The sequence below is a fragment of the Dipodomys spectabilis genome, unplaced genomic scaffold (assembly GCF_019054845.1).
Source record: "Dipodomys spectabilis isolate Male_0828 unplaced genomic scaffold, ASM1905484v1 ptg000392l, whole genome shotgun sequence".
In the NCBI taxonomy this organism is placed as follows: Eukaryota; Metazoa; Chordata; class Mammalia; order Rodentia; family Heteromyidae; genus Dipodomys; species Dipodomys spectabilis.
Window position 1 is genome coordinate 677,501 of NW_024871069.1, and position 17,263 is coordinate 694,763.

At 60.8% G+C, this 17,263-nt stretch overlaps 1 protein-coding gene across 1 annotated transcript in view; it reads right to left on the reverse strand.

Annotated features, from left to right (window-relative positions):
* The window catches only part of Fbln1 (fibulin 1), an 86,857-nt gene that overhangs the window by 60,469 nt on the left and 9,125 nt on the right, over positions 1–17,263 (reverse strand). Inside the window, exons 2-4 of the mRNA XM_042667346.1 lie at positions 8,370–8,475; positions 1,407–1,542; positions 125–278 (exon numbers count right to left, since the gene is read on the reverse strand). Coding sequence (XP_042523280.1) covers positions 125–278; positions 1,407–1,542; positions 8,370–8,475 — 396 coding nt within the window. The remainder of the gene's footprint in view (positions 1–124; positions 279–1,406; positions 1,543–8,369; positions 8,476–17,263) is intronic.

Sequence of the window (17,263 nt, forward strand, 5' to 3'; positions counted from 1 at the left end):
GAAAGGTCCCGAGCCAAGCCTGAAGCGTTGGTTCTACCTGTGGAGCGCAAAGCATGTTATGTGTGCACACACACACTCACACTCACTCACACCCGGGAGCCCTGGCTGCTGGGGGGGGGCTCACCGCTGTCCCCGGGGGCGAAGTCGGCGCTCTCCTGGCCCTTCACGCAGCAGGCGCGGAACACCAGCCCGCACTGGTAGCCCAGCATGAGGCTGGGCTCGCAGCCCTGGCCCGGCGCCTGCGCTGCTCTTCCCAGCAGGCAGCAGTGGCAGCACTTCTGCGAATGGGGGGAGTCAGGTGAGGGCGGATGGGGCCCCGGGGGACCCCTCTCCGGTGCCCCGTTCATATCCACGCACCCCGGACAGCGGGGACACATGGCAGGTGGAGGAGGGCCTTTCGTGTGGCCTCAGGTTTGGGGTGATGTAGGGGGTGGGGGGGTACAGGGACCTATGTTCTGGGCAGCTCAGAGGACAGAGCCGTCCCCCCCACCAAAGTCCTCCCACACCTGGGACCTGGGACCTGACACATGACAAGTCTCGGTCCGGTTACCCTAAGAAGCTCACGACATCTGAAATGGTCGTGCCAAGAAAGGCACAGAACGTTCCGGAAAGCCCGAAGCAGGAGCCAGGGGCAGCCTGGCTTTGCCGGTGTGTGTGGAGGTGAAGGTCCCTTGGTTCTGGGGGCAGAGCACAGTCGCTGTTACGCTGTTCCACGCTCCCTTCCCCCAGGTCTGGGGCACGGGCACGGCTGGCTGCCACGCAAAGGGCGCTGGCCGAGTCCCAGCCTTGCCGCTGGACCCCGGAGGGCCTGGCGGCCAGGCGGCCCTCGGGCCCCACACAGCGCCCACCCCAGGGCTGCCTCCGTGAAGGCCCCACGCCGGCGGCGGTGGGCAGGGGCTCTGGACCCCCGCTCCCCCAAACCTGACAGCAACGGACCCTCACTGCACCCGCTGCGCGTGGCACCGGCAGAGCCCAGTGACAGCAGCTTTGCTCTGGCGGGCGGCACGGAAGCCTGGCACCTCCGACCAGGAGAGGCCCCGGGTGCCTGGCCGTGCCCCCCCCCCCCCCACCTGGGCCCCGGGACGGGGGATCTGCCACTTACTCCATTTGTACTCAGGGCAGGAATATCTCTCTGGACCCTAGCAGGGACAGAGAGGCCACTGGGGTGCGTGGGCCTCGCTGGACATCACACAGTATGGAGGCTTAGTGAGGGCCATCGGGAGCAGGGACCAGCTCGCCGGGGAGCTGAGGGCCTCCGGCGGGACGGGGTGCCAGCCTGGCCCCGGCCCCGGCCCTGACCTCTGCGGTCTGGGGCAGGTGGAGCTCAGGGCCTCCCTGCTCCCCCAGAGCACGGGGGAGGGGCAGCGGGCCGGGCGGAGGGGGGACGGCCCTGGGTCCTCACTCACCTTGATGAAGATGGCCTCCAGGCTGGTGGTGTCCCCCTGCGGCTGGGAGCAGCCGTCCTGCTCGTTGGCCAGGTTGATGCCCGTGGCACAGTGTAGCTCCTCCAGCTGGCTGTGGCAGCACTGTTCCTGGGTTATCCTGTGGGCAGGGCAGGGGCGAGCCGGGGTGAGCGGAGGGGCTGGGGGCGGGGCTGCGAGCCCAGGCAAGCCAGGGCCCTGGGTTTGGGGCTACCGCACAGGTGCACCTAGAGCACGGGGCTCATCAGAACAAACCAGTCGCAGCAGGATGAGTCCTGGGGGGTTCCACTAACGTGAGGTCCCTGGAGGGGTCAGACTCGTGGGTGCTGAGGAGAGGGAGAGGGGAGGGGGAGAGGGGGGAGCGGAGGGGGTGGGGTTCTGGCAATGGACGTGAGGTAATGCCACCAACGTGCCGTGCGGATCTGGCCACAGCCATTCTGTTTTTTATTTTATTTTACGTTGTGTGCTGGCACTGAGGCCTGAGCGTTCAAGGCCGGCACGCCACCACTCAGGCCGCACACAAGTTCGTATTCCACGTGCATCCGATGCATATCATAGCTGATAAAGTTCATATTCCATGCGCATCCAATGTATATCTTAGCTGATAAAAGTTCATATTCCATGCGCATCCCATGCATATCATAGCTGATAAAGTTCATATTCCATGTGCATCAGATGCATATCATAGCTGATAAAGTTCATGTTCCATGCGCTTCCCATGCATATCATAGCTGATAAAGTTCATATTCCATGCTCATCCAATGCATATCATAGCTGATAAAGTTCATGTTCCATGCTCATCCAATGCATATCATAGCTGATAAAGTTCATGTTCCATGCGCTTCCCATGCATATCATAGCTGATAAAGTTCACTGTGTGAAAGTTGAGCTACATAACTTGAAGGCAGGAAGGGGATGGGGAAAGATTGGTGGGAAGGATGGAAGGAGTGACATTAACCAAGATGCATCATACTCCTAATCAGACTCGTGAAATTATAACCCCTTTGCACAACTACTTAAAATAAAAAAGAAATCATTGCAAAGCACTTGCTGCCACCCTTCTGTGTGCTGGCCGGGTATGGAGGCCCTAGGGGAACAGGCAAACACCCAGGGGGAGACATTCCTCCCCTTCGGTCCTCCTGGAGGGGAACAGGAGAGCCCTGCCCTGAGGGGGAGGAGCCTGGGGCTGAGTGACAGGAGAGCTCTCCAATCCCTGCTCCACAGCCCCCCCCACACACACACACACAGTCACTGCCCTACTGACAGGGACGGCACTCCAGCTTTGGTACCAGGGTCCTCTCCTGCAGGACTGGGCAAAACCACACAGACAGGCACACTGCCAGATGTCACACCGGTCCTGAGACCACGGGGAGCAGTGCCCTGGAGGCAGTGAAGCCCCTTTCAGTGTCAGGACCAGGACCGGCCCCCATTGTTGTGATAGCCTCGCCCCATCACACTCACACACACACACACACACAGACACACACACACACAGACACACACACACACAGACACACACACACACAGACACACACACACACAGACACACACACACACACAGCATAGCCTCCGCCCATCACACAGACGCACGCGCACACACAGACACACATAGACACACAGACACACACACACACACACAGACACACACACACACAGACACACACACACACACAGACACACACACACACAGACACACACACACACACACAGACACACACACAGATAGACACACACACACACACAGCATAGCCTCCGCCCGTCACACAGACGCGTGCACACACACAGACAGACACACACACACAGACACACACACACAGACACACACACACACACACAGACACACACACACACACAGACACAGACACACACAGACACACACACACACACACACACACACACAGATAGACACACACACACACAGCATAGCCTCCGCCCATCACACAGACGCGCGCACACACACACACACACACACACATAGACACACAGACAGACACACACACACAGACACACACACAGACACAGACACACACACAGACACACACACACACAGACACACACACAGACACAGACACACACAGACACACACACACACACAGCATAGCCTCCGCCCATCACACAGACGCGCGCGCACACACAGACACACATAGACACACAGACACACACACACACACACACACACACACAGATAGACACACACACACACAGCATAGCCTCCGCCCATCACACAGACGCACGCACACACACACAGACACACACACACACAGACACACACACACACACAGCATAGCCTCCGCCCATCACACAGACGCGCGCGCACACACACAGACACACATAGACACACAGACACACACACACACACACAGACACACACACAGATAGACACACACACACACAGCATAGCCTCCGCCCATCACACAGACGCGTGCACACACACAGACACACACACACACATAGACACACAGACAGACACACACACACAGACACACACACACACAGACACACACACACACACACAGACACACACACACACACAGACACAGACACACACAGACACACACACACACACACACACACAGATAGACACACACACACACAGCATAGCCTCCGCCCATCACACAGACGCGCGCACACACACACACACACACACACACATAGACACACAGACAGACACACACACACAGACACACACACAGACACAGACACACACACAGACACACACACACACAGACACACACACAGACACAGACACACACAGACACACACACACACACAGCATAGCCTCCACCCATCACACAGACGCGCGCACACACACACACACACACATAGACACACAGACAGACACACACACACAGACACACACACAGACACAGACACACACACAGACACACACACACACAGACACACACACAGACACACACACACACAGACACACACACACACACAGACACACACACACACACACACAGACACACACACAGATAGACACACACACACACACAGCATAGCCTCCACCCATCACACAGACGCGTGCACACACACACAGACACACACACACACACATAGACACACAGACAGACACACACACACAGACACACACACACACACAGACACACACACAGACACACACACAAATAGACACACACACACACACAGCATAGCCTCCACCCATCACACAGACGCGCGCACACACACACAGACACACACACACACACATAGACACACAGACACACACACACAGACACACACACAGACACAGACACACACACACACACACACACAGCATAGTCTCCGCCCATCACACGCGCGCGCACACACACAGACACACACACACACACGCACACACACACACCTCCTTCTTGCCTATGTGCAGCTGGCCCAGGCGCACACGCGCGCGCACGCATGCACGCACGCACACACACACACACACACACCTCCTTCTTGCCTATGTGCAGCTGGCCCAGGCGCACACGCGCGCGCACGCACGCACGCACACACACACACACACACACACCTCCTTCTTGCCTATGTGCAGCTGGCCCGGGCGCACGCACGCACGCACGCGCACACACACACACACACCTCCTTCTTGCCTGTGTGCAGCTGGCCCAGGCGCACATGCGCGCGCACGCACGCACGCACACACACACACACACACACCTCCTTGCCTATGTGCAGCTGGCCCGGGCACACGCACGCACGCACGCGCACACACACACACACCTCCTTCTTGCCTGTGTGCAGCTGGCCCAGGCGCACGCGCGCGCACACACACACACACACACACCTCCTTCTTGCCTATGTGCAGCTGGCCCGGGCGCACGCACGCACGCACGCACACACACACACACACACCTCCTTCTTGCCTATGTGCAGCTGGCCCGGGCGCACGCACGCACGCACGCGCACACACACACACACACACAGCTCGTCCTTGCCTGACACACCTCCTTCTTGCCTATGTGCAGCTGGCCCGGGCGCACGCACACACGCACGCACGCACGTGCACACACACACAGCTCGTCCTTGCCTGTGTGCAGCTGGCCCAGGCGCACACGCGTGCGCACGCACACACACACACACACACAGCTCGTCCTTGCCTGTGTGCAGCTGGCCCGGGCGCACGCACGCACGCACGCACACACACACACACACCTCCTTGCCTATGTGCAGCTGGCCCGGGTGCACGCACGCACGCACGCGCGCACACACACACACACCTCCTTGCCTGTGTGCAGCTGGCCCAGGCGCACACGCGCGCGCACGCGCACACACACACAGCTCGTCCTTGCCTGTGTGTGGCTGGCCCGGGCGCACGCACGCACGCACGCGCACACACACACACACACAGCTCGTCCTTGCCTGTGTGCAGCTGGCCCAGGCGCACACGCGCGCGCACGCACGCACACACACACACACACACACACACACACACACCTCCTTCTTGCCTGTGTGCAGCTGGCCCAGGGGAGCTAGTGGTTTGGAAAAGGATGCGGCAGAGGCAGGGCATCCGTGAGCCGTGGGCAGAAGGACGCTGGCCCAGCTCTAGTGGCCCATCCCCCTCTCTGTTGCTCCCTGTGTGAGGGGCCTTGGGCAGCTCCAGGGGACTACTGGTGGTCTCCCCCAAACATTTGAATAGTCCTGGAGGCCCTGGGAGGGAAGAGAGCCCAGAGCGGCAAGGCGTGGCACCTCCTCTTCACTGGTCACCGGTTCCCAAGAATCGCGAAGGCTCCATGGAACCCCATTTAAAAATCAAAGAACCGGCCGGTGCCGGTGGCTCACACCTGTCATCCCAGCTACTCAGGAGGCTGAGATCTGAGGATGGCAGGTCAAAGCCAGCCTGGGCAGGAAAGTCCCTGAGACTCTTATCTCCAATAAACCACCAGAAAACCAGAAGTAGCGTTATGGCTCAAGTGGTAGAGCACTTGCCTTGAGCTGAAGAGCACAGGGACAGCACCCAGGCCCAGAGTTCAGGCCCCATGACTGACAGAAAAAAAAAAAAAAAAGAGTCTAAGCCCCGGCTGGCTTTGAACCATGATCCTCACATCTCAGCCTTTGGAGTGGCTAGGATTACAGGTGTGAGCCACCACTGCCTGCCTGGTTCTTTGTTTTTGTTTTTGTTTTGTCGGTCATGGGGCTTGAACTGGGGGCCTGGGTGCTGTCCCTCAGCTCTTCAGCTCAAGGTAAGCACTCTACCACTTGAGCCACAGCGCCACTTCCGGTTTTCTGGTGGTTTATTGGAAATAAGAGTCTCAGGGACTTTCCTCCTGGGCTGGCTTTGAACCACGATCCTCAGATTTCAGCCTCCTGAGTAGCTGGGATGGCAGGTTGAGTCACCGGCGCCCCGCTGCTTAAACTCTTAATTAACCACCAAAAAGCCAGAAGTAGAGCTGTGGCTCAAGTGGTAGAGCACTAGCCTTGAGCAAAAAAGTTAACTGACAGAGCCCAGGCCCTGAGTTCAGGCCCCAGGACCAGTGTGCACACATGTACACACATGCACGCACGTGTGCGCGCACACTCACACAGCAGCCAGTCTTCAGGAACCGTCTGGGCATGATGTATGAGGCTGAAAGCATGCACTCACCTGTCCCACATGCTCTCTTGGGTTGGAAGTCCCAGGGGGGAGGGGGCACTGGCCACACAGGGCCGGGTCCCAGGACCCCAGGGTGCCAGGCTGGCCCGCTGCCCCCACAGTCCCTGGGCTCCGAATGCAGCCTTGGCACCCAGCCCTCTGACACCCCCCCCCCGGCCCAGACCCTCCCTAACACTGCAACCCTACCCATCTGGGTCTCCAGGGGCGCAATGGAGCAGCCCCCAGCCCCCAGGACCCCAGCCTCCTCTTGGTAGCACCCATTTCTCACACAGACACGCCATCTCTTTAGCTGCCCAGAGCACAGCTGTGGAGCAGGCCCTGATCTTGCTGGGGACCTGCTCCGCTCCAGCAGTGACAGCCTGGCACCCGCCTCACAGGCTCTTCCGCCTCCAAAGGCTCCCACGGCTCCGACCACCCCCGGCTCCCCTCGGCTCCTCAACTGCCAATGACTTCCTCACACACAGCCCTGCACAGCCCCCTCACCCCGCCACACACAGCCCTGCACAGCCCCCTCACCCCGCCACAGCCCCTCAGCCCACTCTAGGTCAGCCTCCACCAGGGCCGCAGGACCGGACAAGCGGCCCCCACCAGCCCCCTCCACCCCATCCCGCCTCCCTGGCCCCGTGTTGCTCCCTGGCCAATCCGCACAGCCTCTGAGCCTTCCTACTGGCTGTTCTACCCTCTACCCAGCAGCCGCAGCACCAAGGAACAGCATGCATTGTACGCGGGACGCTTTGCTCCTGGCTGGCAGGAAGGGATTCAAATCCTGACATCCCTGCTCGCCAGCTGTGTACACGAGGAAAGCCCCATTTCCTCATCTGAAAACAGGACCCAAAACAAGGTGAAATGTGATCATGTGTGTCCAATGCAGAGTGCAGCGTAGGTGCCTCATAAAGGATCATTGTGTGTGTGTGTGCGTGTGCGCGCGCACACTGGAGCTTGAACTCAGCAGGGTCTGGGAGCTGAGCTGTCCCTCAGCTTTTTCACTCAATGCTAGCAATCTACCACTTGAACCACAGCCCCACTTCTGTCTTTTGCTGGTTAATTGGAGATAGAGTCTCATGGGCTTTCCTGCCCAGGCTGCCTTCACACCATGATCCTGAGCTCTCAGCCTCTGAGTAGCTACAATTACAAGCATGCTCACCAGCACGCAGCCAGCCTGCTTTCTTCGAGGGAAGCTGACTTGTCCACAGTGGCAGAGCTGGGACAGACTGGGTTGCAAACCAGATCTTATTTCCAGCCCAGTGAAGGGGACAGAGGCCCGGGCAGAGTCCCATCCTGTGAGGTTCTGGAGCACAGAGGCCGGAGCAGCAGATGGAGGGGCGGGTCCGCCGGAGGGTGTGCGGTGAGCAACGTACCTGCACTCCTTCGAATCCGAGGAGTACGTCAGCGAGCAGTCCCTGTGCTGGGTGGCCATTCGCTGTCCATCTGCGCAGCAGGTTTCCAAGGGGGCGTCAGCACCCACTGCGAAGGGGAAAGAACCCGCCAATGAGTGTCCATCGCCCTGTAAGCCAGACCCAGCGACAGGCCAGCAGACACTCGGCACTGCCTTCTGGCCCTCGGGCTCCCAGCTGGGAGCCCCCTCTGCTCCTCCCAGGAAGGCCTGAGCCGCTCTAACAGGGCCAGCTTGGTACTACAGGAGAGCCTGCCTCCTCTGGACACACACTGTAGCTGGAAGATGGGTGTGTGCTTCATGATCCGGGTAATTAGAAAGGCAGGCTGTGCTGACAAAGCAAGACCAGACGCCACCCGACCAGCCCCACTCCTTCCACTGGAGACGCTCAAAAATGGAGGCCAGGCCAGGAGGGAGAGAGACCCGCAGCTTCCCTAGAAACCCGTCGATGGTTCAGGCACCGTGGACCTCGGCCGCAGGAGGGGGGGAGGATGCTGCCGGTCAGGGGCGCACTGCGTCCTTGGTGGGGTCACCTCGGTCAGGACCAGCTCAGGAGGCCGCTCTGTGGCTCAGGGGAGGAAGACTCACTGTGCCGGAGGAGGCACAGCCCTTCCCTAGCGGGCACAGCCCTCCCCCGGGCTCGCACGGCAGCAGCTGGAGGGGACGAAGACCCACTGTGCCCCGGGGGCACAGCCCTCCCCTGGGGCTCGCACGGTGGCAGCTGGCAGCCTGTCGCAGGACGGCGGGGGGCGTGGCTCTCCCAGAAGGCTCTGCAGTGCCCAGCGGGAGGGGGGAGGGGGTGTCCCTGCAGGGGTGGGAGCATCTCCTGGCACCGGCAGCACCGTGTGTCTGAGCTGCGACTCTCCCCCGGCTGGCCCTCGGGGAGGGGCACAGGGGAAAACATGCTTTAGGTAAGCTCCAGGCCTCCTCAAGCACCTCCAGAAGGGGAGAAGAAGCTTCCAGAATCATTCAGGATGGGGAAGGCCAGTGCTGATGGCCAGGAGGAAAGGGGAGCCTCATGTGGAACAACTTCTCCTTAATGACTAGTTCAGGCCTTCCCTTTTCCCTGGGGAACCCCAAGCTACTTTCTGCGGTGAAAGATGGGTCTACCCGGCTCTTCCAGGCACAGGTGTCTGCAGGAGGCCGGGTGCTGGTCCTCGACCCGGACCCTCAGCCCACCCGCCTCCCCGTCTTCCCGCACTCCACAGCCAGGGGGTCTGTCTGCTGAGCAAGATGGAGCTCAGATGGAACCGTCTTAACCACGGGCTTCCAAGCCTGCGTGTCATCGTCACGGGCGGGCGGCACGTTATTATGGGCTAACGCTGAGTTTTCCATTCACTCAGTCATTGGTGCATTCATTCACCCATTTGTCCGTTCACTCGCTCGTTCCAGAAGAGCACGAGGGCTGTCCCGGACAGCAGGGGCCAGGGAGCGGATCTGACGGTGAGGATGGCCGCTGAACCCCTCTGAGGTACAGGGAAGCTGGACAGACGCCAGAAACGACCCGAGAAGACAAACACCTCCCCCGTTCCCATTTATCTCCTGAGTGAGTGCTCACGGGACACATGTCTGTGTCTGTTCCGCACAGGACACCTGTGGTTCGGTCCCCAGATGACGGCGGCGTGGTCCGACACCTTGGCCGCTTTCTCCATGCCAACTTCAACCCACACTGCAGCTCCCGCCGCCCCCAGGAGCAGGGGGAGCTGTGGCCAGTCCTGCAGTCCAGACCCCCCCAGAGGAGCCCCAGCCTCCTGCAAGCGGACGCGGCCGGACCTGAGATGCAGAGCACTGGGAAGGGAGCCGTGCTGGGGGTCAGGGGACTTTGAACTTTATTCTCAGCAGGACAATCAGATGTTAATTTGGAATGTGGCTCAAATGTTCTGAGCAGCAAGATCCAAGTCTCTGTGAGCCTGGGGTCTGTGCCCACCTTCCCGGGGCTCCTCGGCTGTTCCCGTACTTTACTTGGAAACCAGGAAGAGCTGGCAAGGGGCTGTGGCCAGGTTGGACTGTGAGGACCCAGGGAGGACATCCCTGACCAACCCTAACCCGCGAAGCCCTGACCTTCACCAGCCCCTGCACGGGAGGCCCAGTCCACCCGCCAGCTCCCAGCCCCCAGCCTCTGAAGTCCACCCAGCTCTCCAGAGCCTTGAAAAACACACGCATGTGCGCGTGGAGGAGGAGCAGCACCACTTCCTACCCCACGTCCCCAGCCTGGGCCACAGACCGCGTCCACGTCTCACCATCAGGAAGAGCAAGCAGCCCTGGGCGGAAGGCAGCGGATTCACAAACTGCACTGCTTCAGGCAGAGCGCCAGCGGAAAGCTGCACGCCCAGGGCCGGAGGACACGCATCCCCCGTGGAAGTGTGGCCCACAACACACCTGCAGAAGGTATAAAACCAGGCAACCTGCCCGGAGCCCGCACACAGCGTCAGGAGAGTGACGCGGGTCCCAAGGCCTCCACGCAGCCCCCAGCCCGCACACACACAGCGTCAGGAGAGTGACGCGGGTCCCAAGGCCTCCACGCAGCCCCCAGCCCCCACACACACAGCGTCAGGAGAGTGACGCGGGTCCCAAGGCCTCCACGCAGCCCCCAGCCCGCACACAGCGTCAGGAGAGTGACACGGGTCCCAAGGCCTCCACACAGCCCCCAGCCCGCACACACACAGCGTCAGGAGAGTGACGCGGGTCCCAAGGCCTCCACGAGCCCCCAGCCCGCACACACACAGCGTCAGGAGAGTGACACAGATCCCAAGGCCTCCACGCAGCCCCCAGCCCGCACACACACAGCGTCAGGAGAGTGACACAGATCCCAAGGCCTCCACGCAGCCCCCAGCCCCCACACACACAGCGTCAGGAGAGTGACGCGGGTCCCAAGGCCTCCACGCAGCCCCCAGCCCCCACACACACAGCGTCAGGAGAGTGACGCGGGTCCCAAGGCCTCCACGCAGCCCCCAGCCCGCACACACACAGCGTCAGGAGAGTGACACAGATCCCAAGGCCTCCACGCAGCCCCCAGCCCGCACACACACAGCGTCAGGAGAGTGACACAGATCCCAAGGCCTCCACGCAGCCCCCAGCCCGCACACACACAGCGTCAGGAGAGTGACACAGATCCCAAGGCCTCCACGCAGCCCCCAGCCCCCACACACACAGCGTCAGGAGAGTGACGCGGGTCCCAAGGCCTCCACGCAGCCCCCAGCCCCCACACACACAGCGTCAGGAGAGTGACGCGGGTCCCAAGGCCTCCACGCAGCCCCCAGCCCGCACACACACAGCGTCAGGAGAGTGACACAGATCCCAAGGCCTCCACGCAGCCCCCAGCCCGCACACACACAGCGTCAGGAGAGTGACACAGATCCCAAGGCCTCCACGCAGCCCCCAGCCTGCACACACACAGCGTCAGGAGAGTGACGCGGGTCCCAAGGCCTCCACGCAGCCCCCAGCCCGCACACACACAGCGTCAGGAGAGTGACGCGGGTCCCAAGGCCTCCACGCAGCCCCCAGCCCGCACACACACAGCGTCAGGAGAGTGACGCGGGTCCCAAGGCCTCCACGCAGCCCCCAGCCCGCACACACACAGCGTCAGGAGAGTGACACAGATCCCAAGGCCTCCACGCAGCCCCCAGCCCGCACACACACAGCGTCAGGAGAGTGACACAGATCCCAAGGCCTCCACGCAGCCCCCAGCCCCCACACAGCGTCAGGAGAGTGACGCAGGTCCCAAGGCCTCCACAGCTGCTTCCGTCCCCCATTCTCCAACACTGCGAGCCGCATCAAGATCTGTGCATTTGTTCATTTAGGTAAATCCCCTCTGGACGCCCACCCAAGGCCACCCCACACTCCCTGCCCTTTGCTGCCTGTGCTGGCCCGGGCCCTCGGGACCCTGGGGAGTCCTCCCACTCCTTTCCCCTTTTGGTCTGATGAGCAAAAGCAGCGCCCTCTGCTGGCTGGAGCCTGTAATCCTAGCGACTCAGGAGGCTGAGATGTGAGGATCACAGTTCAAAGGCAGTTCCAGCAGAAAAGTTCATGAGACCCTTATCTCCAATTAACCACCAGAAACAGCCAGAAGTGGAGCTGTGGCTCAAATGGTAGAGTGCTTCCCTTGAGCCAAAAAGCTCAGGGACAGCGTCCAGGCCCTGAGTTCAAGGCCCAGGACCGGCACAAACGAAACAAAACAAGCCCCTCCCCTCCATCATGATATTACTCTGGTTCTTGTCATCCAGTGGGGAATCGAAGAGACATAAAATGTGGTCTATGCTCCTGTAAAACGTTTCCATGGAAGAAAGTCTTAACAGGTGCTACAGTACACACCTGTAGTCTCGGCTACTTCCAATGCTGAGGCAAGAGGCTCAACTGCTGGGGAGCGGCTAGCCCTGAGCCACGGGGAGGTCCAAGGGGACCTAAGGTGGAGGACAGGATCCTGAGCTGTTCAAGGAGAGATGCAGTCATTAAGACTCCCTCAGCCCCTGCAGGCGGGGCCTCGGGGCAGCAATGCCGCTCAGCAAGTCCTCAAACACCTCAAACACCCGTAGAGAGACCCCACCCTCAGTCCACGGAAACTATTACTGCACACATCAGCCCGAAGCAGCAGGAAAGCCTGCCATCTCTGCCTTCATTTTCGAATTGCCTTTGCTCTATGGCATTCTCTCTGAGCCACTTTGCCATCAGCCTGGGTTCCAAGAAAGACTGAGCTGACAGATGATAACATCTTCATGGGGAGACTGAAAAAACAGAAAAGCCTGGCGGGCAGACGGCCCCAAATGAGGATAATTAGCTGTAATGACTGGGCTGCACCTGGCAGCTGGAGAAATCCTGAAACCCTCTCGTGGGAACCAGATCCCTCCCTTCAAGAGATAACAGGCCTCACCTGAAGACAGGCCTCAACTGACAGGCTCACCTCATCCCCTCCCCTTCCCCGTCCTCGAAATACACCGAACCTCTCGTCTGGACCTGGAAGACAGCTAAAGATGAATGCAAATGCCATCTTCATGAGGCTCTGGGCACACTAATCGACTAATCGACTTTCCAACCACGATGTTTGCAGCTGGCGAGGATTCCTCCTTAGCCAGGCACAAGCACCATTAGCTGTGCTGGCCCAGGACTTTGAGACCAGAGGCCCGGCTTGGGAAAGCTAACCTAGTGAGATTCCATCTCAAACAAACAAAAACACTCCGACACTAGCTGAGCTCGAACCAACTACATCAACAGCAACCCCTCCCAAAGCTGGGCAAAAGGGAGACAGTCCCCCCAAAAAAGAACAGAAGGTATTCCCCAGAGGAAGTGGAGGAACCCCATCCCCAGGATGACAGACGGCCCGCACCCCACCCCAGGGGTGCGTGTGTACACACACACACACCCACACCCACACCTCTCTTCTGGAAAGATACACCGGTTCAAAGCTCTGCTGTGTACATTCGTGAATAGACAGCGTGGCTCCAAGGCCTCAGACACCATGTATAACCTGAGACAGCGGCTAAAACTCCCATTTCTCCAGGTGCATTCAACCTTGCAAAGGGGCGGGGCTGACCTGTGGGTGGGGCCGGAGTGTGGGCAGGGGACGGCTGCCCGAGGCTGCTCCGGGTCTCAGGCCTCAAGATGCTTGAGGCCTGCAAACGGACCCCGCCCTTGAGGTAAGTGGAGAACATGGACGCGTGTCTGTGTTTCTTTTTTTGTGCGCCAGTCCTAGGGCTTGAACTCGGGGCCTTGCACTCTTGTTTGGCTCTTTCGCACAAGCCGGCACTCTATCTCTCACGCCAGGGTTAGGAAATGGAGGAGGAAAGGAAGGAACAGGCCCGACTCTGCATCTCGACAGGCAATGGGCAACAAACCTTGCCATGGGAGTGGAGGTTGTGCAGGGAGGTGGGCTTGGAGCTGGGCCTTTGTGGGGTCTGAGCAAGGAGACCGAGGTTAGCATTGGGGCTGGAGAGGCGGAGAAGTCTGGTTGGGCCCACGATGGAGTGTGGACGGCCAGGCTGGAGTGGGTTGCCCTGCCCGCCCACGTCCACGCACAGCTGGGGCTTTGCCTGGGCTGGGGGGGGGGGGCAGGGGGTAGTCCTTCGGCTATACCTCCCCTCCCAGCCTGTTGGCTGGCTAGAGATAAGAGGCTCATGCCCTATTCTGCTCAGGATGGCTTTGAACCAGGATCTTCAGATCTGAACCTCCTCAGCTGGGATGGCAGGTGTGCACCAGCAGCACCCAGCTCCACATGGCCTTTCTGCAGCTGGAAGGAATCAGCACGAACGACCGTGGAGGTTAAAGATCCTCTTACACCGCAGGAGCTCTGGGGATGCCCTGAGAGGCCTGCGGAGCTCTGGGGATGTCCTGAGCGGCCTGCAGAGCTCTGGGAATCCCTGAGTGGCCTGCGGAGCTCTGGGGATGCCCTGAGCGGCCTGTGGAGCTCTGGGAATCCCTGAGCGGCCTGTGGAGCTCTGGGAATCCCTGAGCGGCCTGTGGAGCTCTGGGAATCCCTGAGCGGCCTGCAGAGCTCTGGGGATGCCCTGAGTGGCTGCAGAGCTCTGGGGATGTCCTGAGTGGCCTGCGGAGCTCTGGGAATCCCTGAGCAGCCTGTGGAGCTCTGGGAATCCCTGAGCGGCCTGCAGAGCTCTGGGGATGCCCTGAGCTGCCTGCGGAGCTCTGGGGATGCCCTGAGTGGCTGCAGAGCTCTGGTGATGTCCTGAGCGGCCTGCGGAGCTCTGGGAATCCCTGAGCAGCCTGCGGAGCTCTGGGAATCCCTGAGCGGCCTGCGGAGCTCTGGGGATGTCCTGAGCGGCCTGCGGAGCTCTGGGAATCCCTGAGCGGCCTGCGGAGCTCTGGGGATGCCCTGAGCTGCCTGGGCACCGCTAGCGCCCAACGCCCCAGGCAGCTCAGCACCACCAGCCTGCACCCAGAGGCCTGCACGCCAGCTCTGCCACGCCATAGATCGCCCCACTGGAGCAAGCCCAGGCCTCAGTTTCCCCACCTATAAGCTAGATAGAAGACTTGGCCAACCCTAGGCTGGGCACTGGGCTGACAAAATTCACCAAAAAAGCTGCCGCAAAATAAAGGGGAAGCAAATGAGTTTAAAGGCAGGTAAGCAGGCCATGGGTGAGCCTCTGCTTCTGAGACAGCGTCTCCCCTCCAAATTAAGGGCAGGGTTTGAACTCAGAGACTCGCGCTTGCTTGTGGAGCTGCCATGCTGTACCACTTGAGCCAAATCTCCTGCCCTTCTTTTTGCTGGTTATTTTGGAGATTGACCTTTCTGCCCAGGCTGGCTTGGACCACAATCCTCCAGATCTTAACTTCCTAATTAGGATTAGGAGTGACCAGCATGGCTTGTTCTTTATTTTAATCTCCTCATTTAGCAAAATCAAGTGGCACAGTCCCATGAGCAGGGGCGTGGGGGGACTGAAACACGATGCCAGCACCAGTCCTTTGGCTCTCCTCAGCTCAGGCTCAAACCCTCCCGGGTGGATGAATGTTCCAGACTCTGAATGGGATCCTGACTCCACCTGCTGGTCTCTGCGGGGCCCATACCTCGGCAGGGCCCGCATCCTTCTCCTAGGCCACAGCAGAGCTGGAAGGGCCCCAGGGAGTCTAGCCAAAAACGCCAAGATGCCAATCAGTGTGGCTCTATTGGGCAAAACCCCAACCAAACAGCACCAGGTAAACTGAGTCCACTCTCTTCCAGGGCCCTGCCCCGGGGCAGCGGGCCGAAGCAGGGCTCGGGGAATCTCAGGACCAAGACGCCGACAGAGCCCGGGCCCATCTCTTCCAGGCAATTTGGCCTCCTCAGGGGGAGGCAAAGCGAGCGAACGTGCTCCTGGACCTGGATTAGTCAGCTTACCATTGCGTGCCAAAATGCCCAAGGGAGGGGTCGGAGGTATGGCTCAGGTGGTAGAGCATCAGCCCAGGATCCAAGGCATCAGATACCGAGTGTAAGGGGAAAGGGAGGAAGACAGACAGACAGAGGCTGATGTCCCCCGTCCCAGGACCCCACTCCCTTCACCCAGGTCCTCATCCTATGAGGTCAGAGTCTTCGTGGGTGCAATGACTTCCCAAAACCCCACCTCCGACCCCTGCTGCCTGGGGAGCAAGCCTTCCTCACCGGAGCACGGGGGGCATTTCCCACCCAGATCCCAGCAGCGAACACGGCCCAGCCATGAGCTGCAGCCCTGCGCTGCCTGGAGCAGAGGGGCTAAGAAAGGGAACCAGCCAGGAGGAAGCGGGAGGGAGGGGGGCGAAGGGCAGGGAGGGGGCAGAGGGCAGGGAGGGGGGCAGAGGGCAGAGGGCAGGGAGGGGGGCAGAGGGCAGGGAGGGGAGAAGGGGCAGGGAGGGGGCAGAGGGCAGGGAGGGGAGAAGGGGCAGGGAGGGGGCAGAGGGCAGGGAGGGGAGAAGGGGCAGGGAGGGGGGCAGAGGGCAGGGAGGGGGCAGAGGGCAGGGAGGGGAGAAGGGGCAGGGAGGGGGCAGAGGGCAGGGAGGGGGGCAGAGGGCAGGGAGGGGGGCAGAGGGCAGAGGGCAGGGAGGGGGCAGAGGGCAGGGAGGGGAGAAGGGGCAGGGAGGGGGCAGAGGGCAGGGAGGGGAGAAGGGGCAGGGAGGGGGCAGAGGGCAGGGAGGGGGACAGAGGGCAGGGAGGGGAGAAGGGGCAGGGAGGGGGCGGAGGGCAGGGAGGGGGGCAGAGGGCAGGGAGGGGAGAAGGGGCAGGGATGGGGCAGAGGGCAGGGAGGGGAGAAGGGGCAGGGAGGGGGCAGAGGGCAGGGAGGGGAGAAGGGGCAGGGAGGGGGGCAGAGGGCAGGGAGGGGGCAGAGGGCAGAGGGCAGGGAGGGGGCAGAGGGCAGGGAGGGGAGAAGGGGCAGGGAGGGGGCAGAGGGCAGGGAGGGGGGC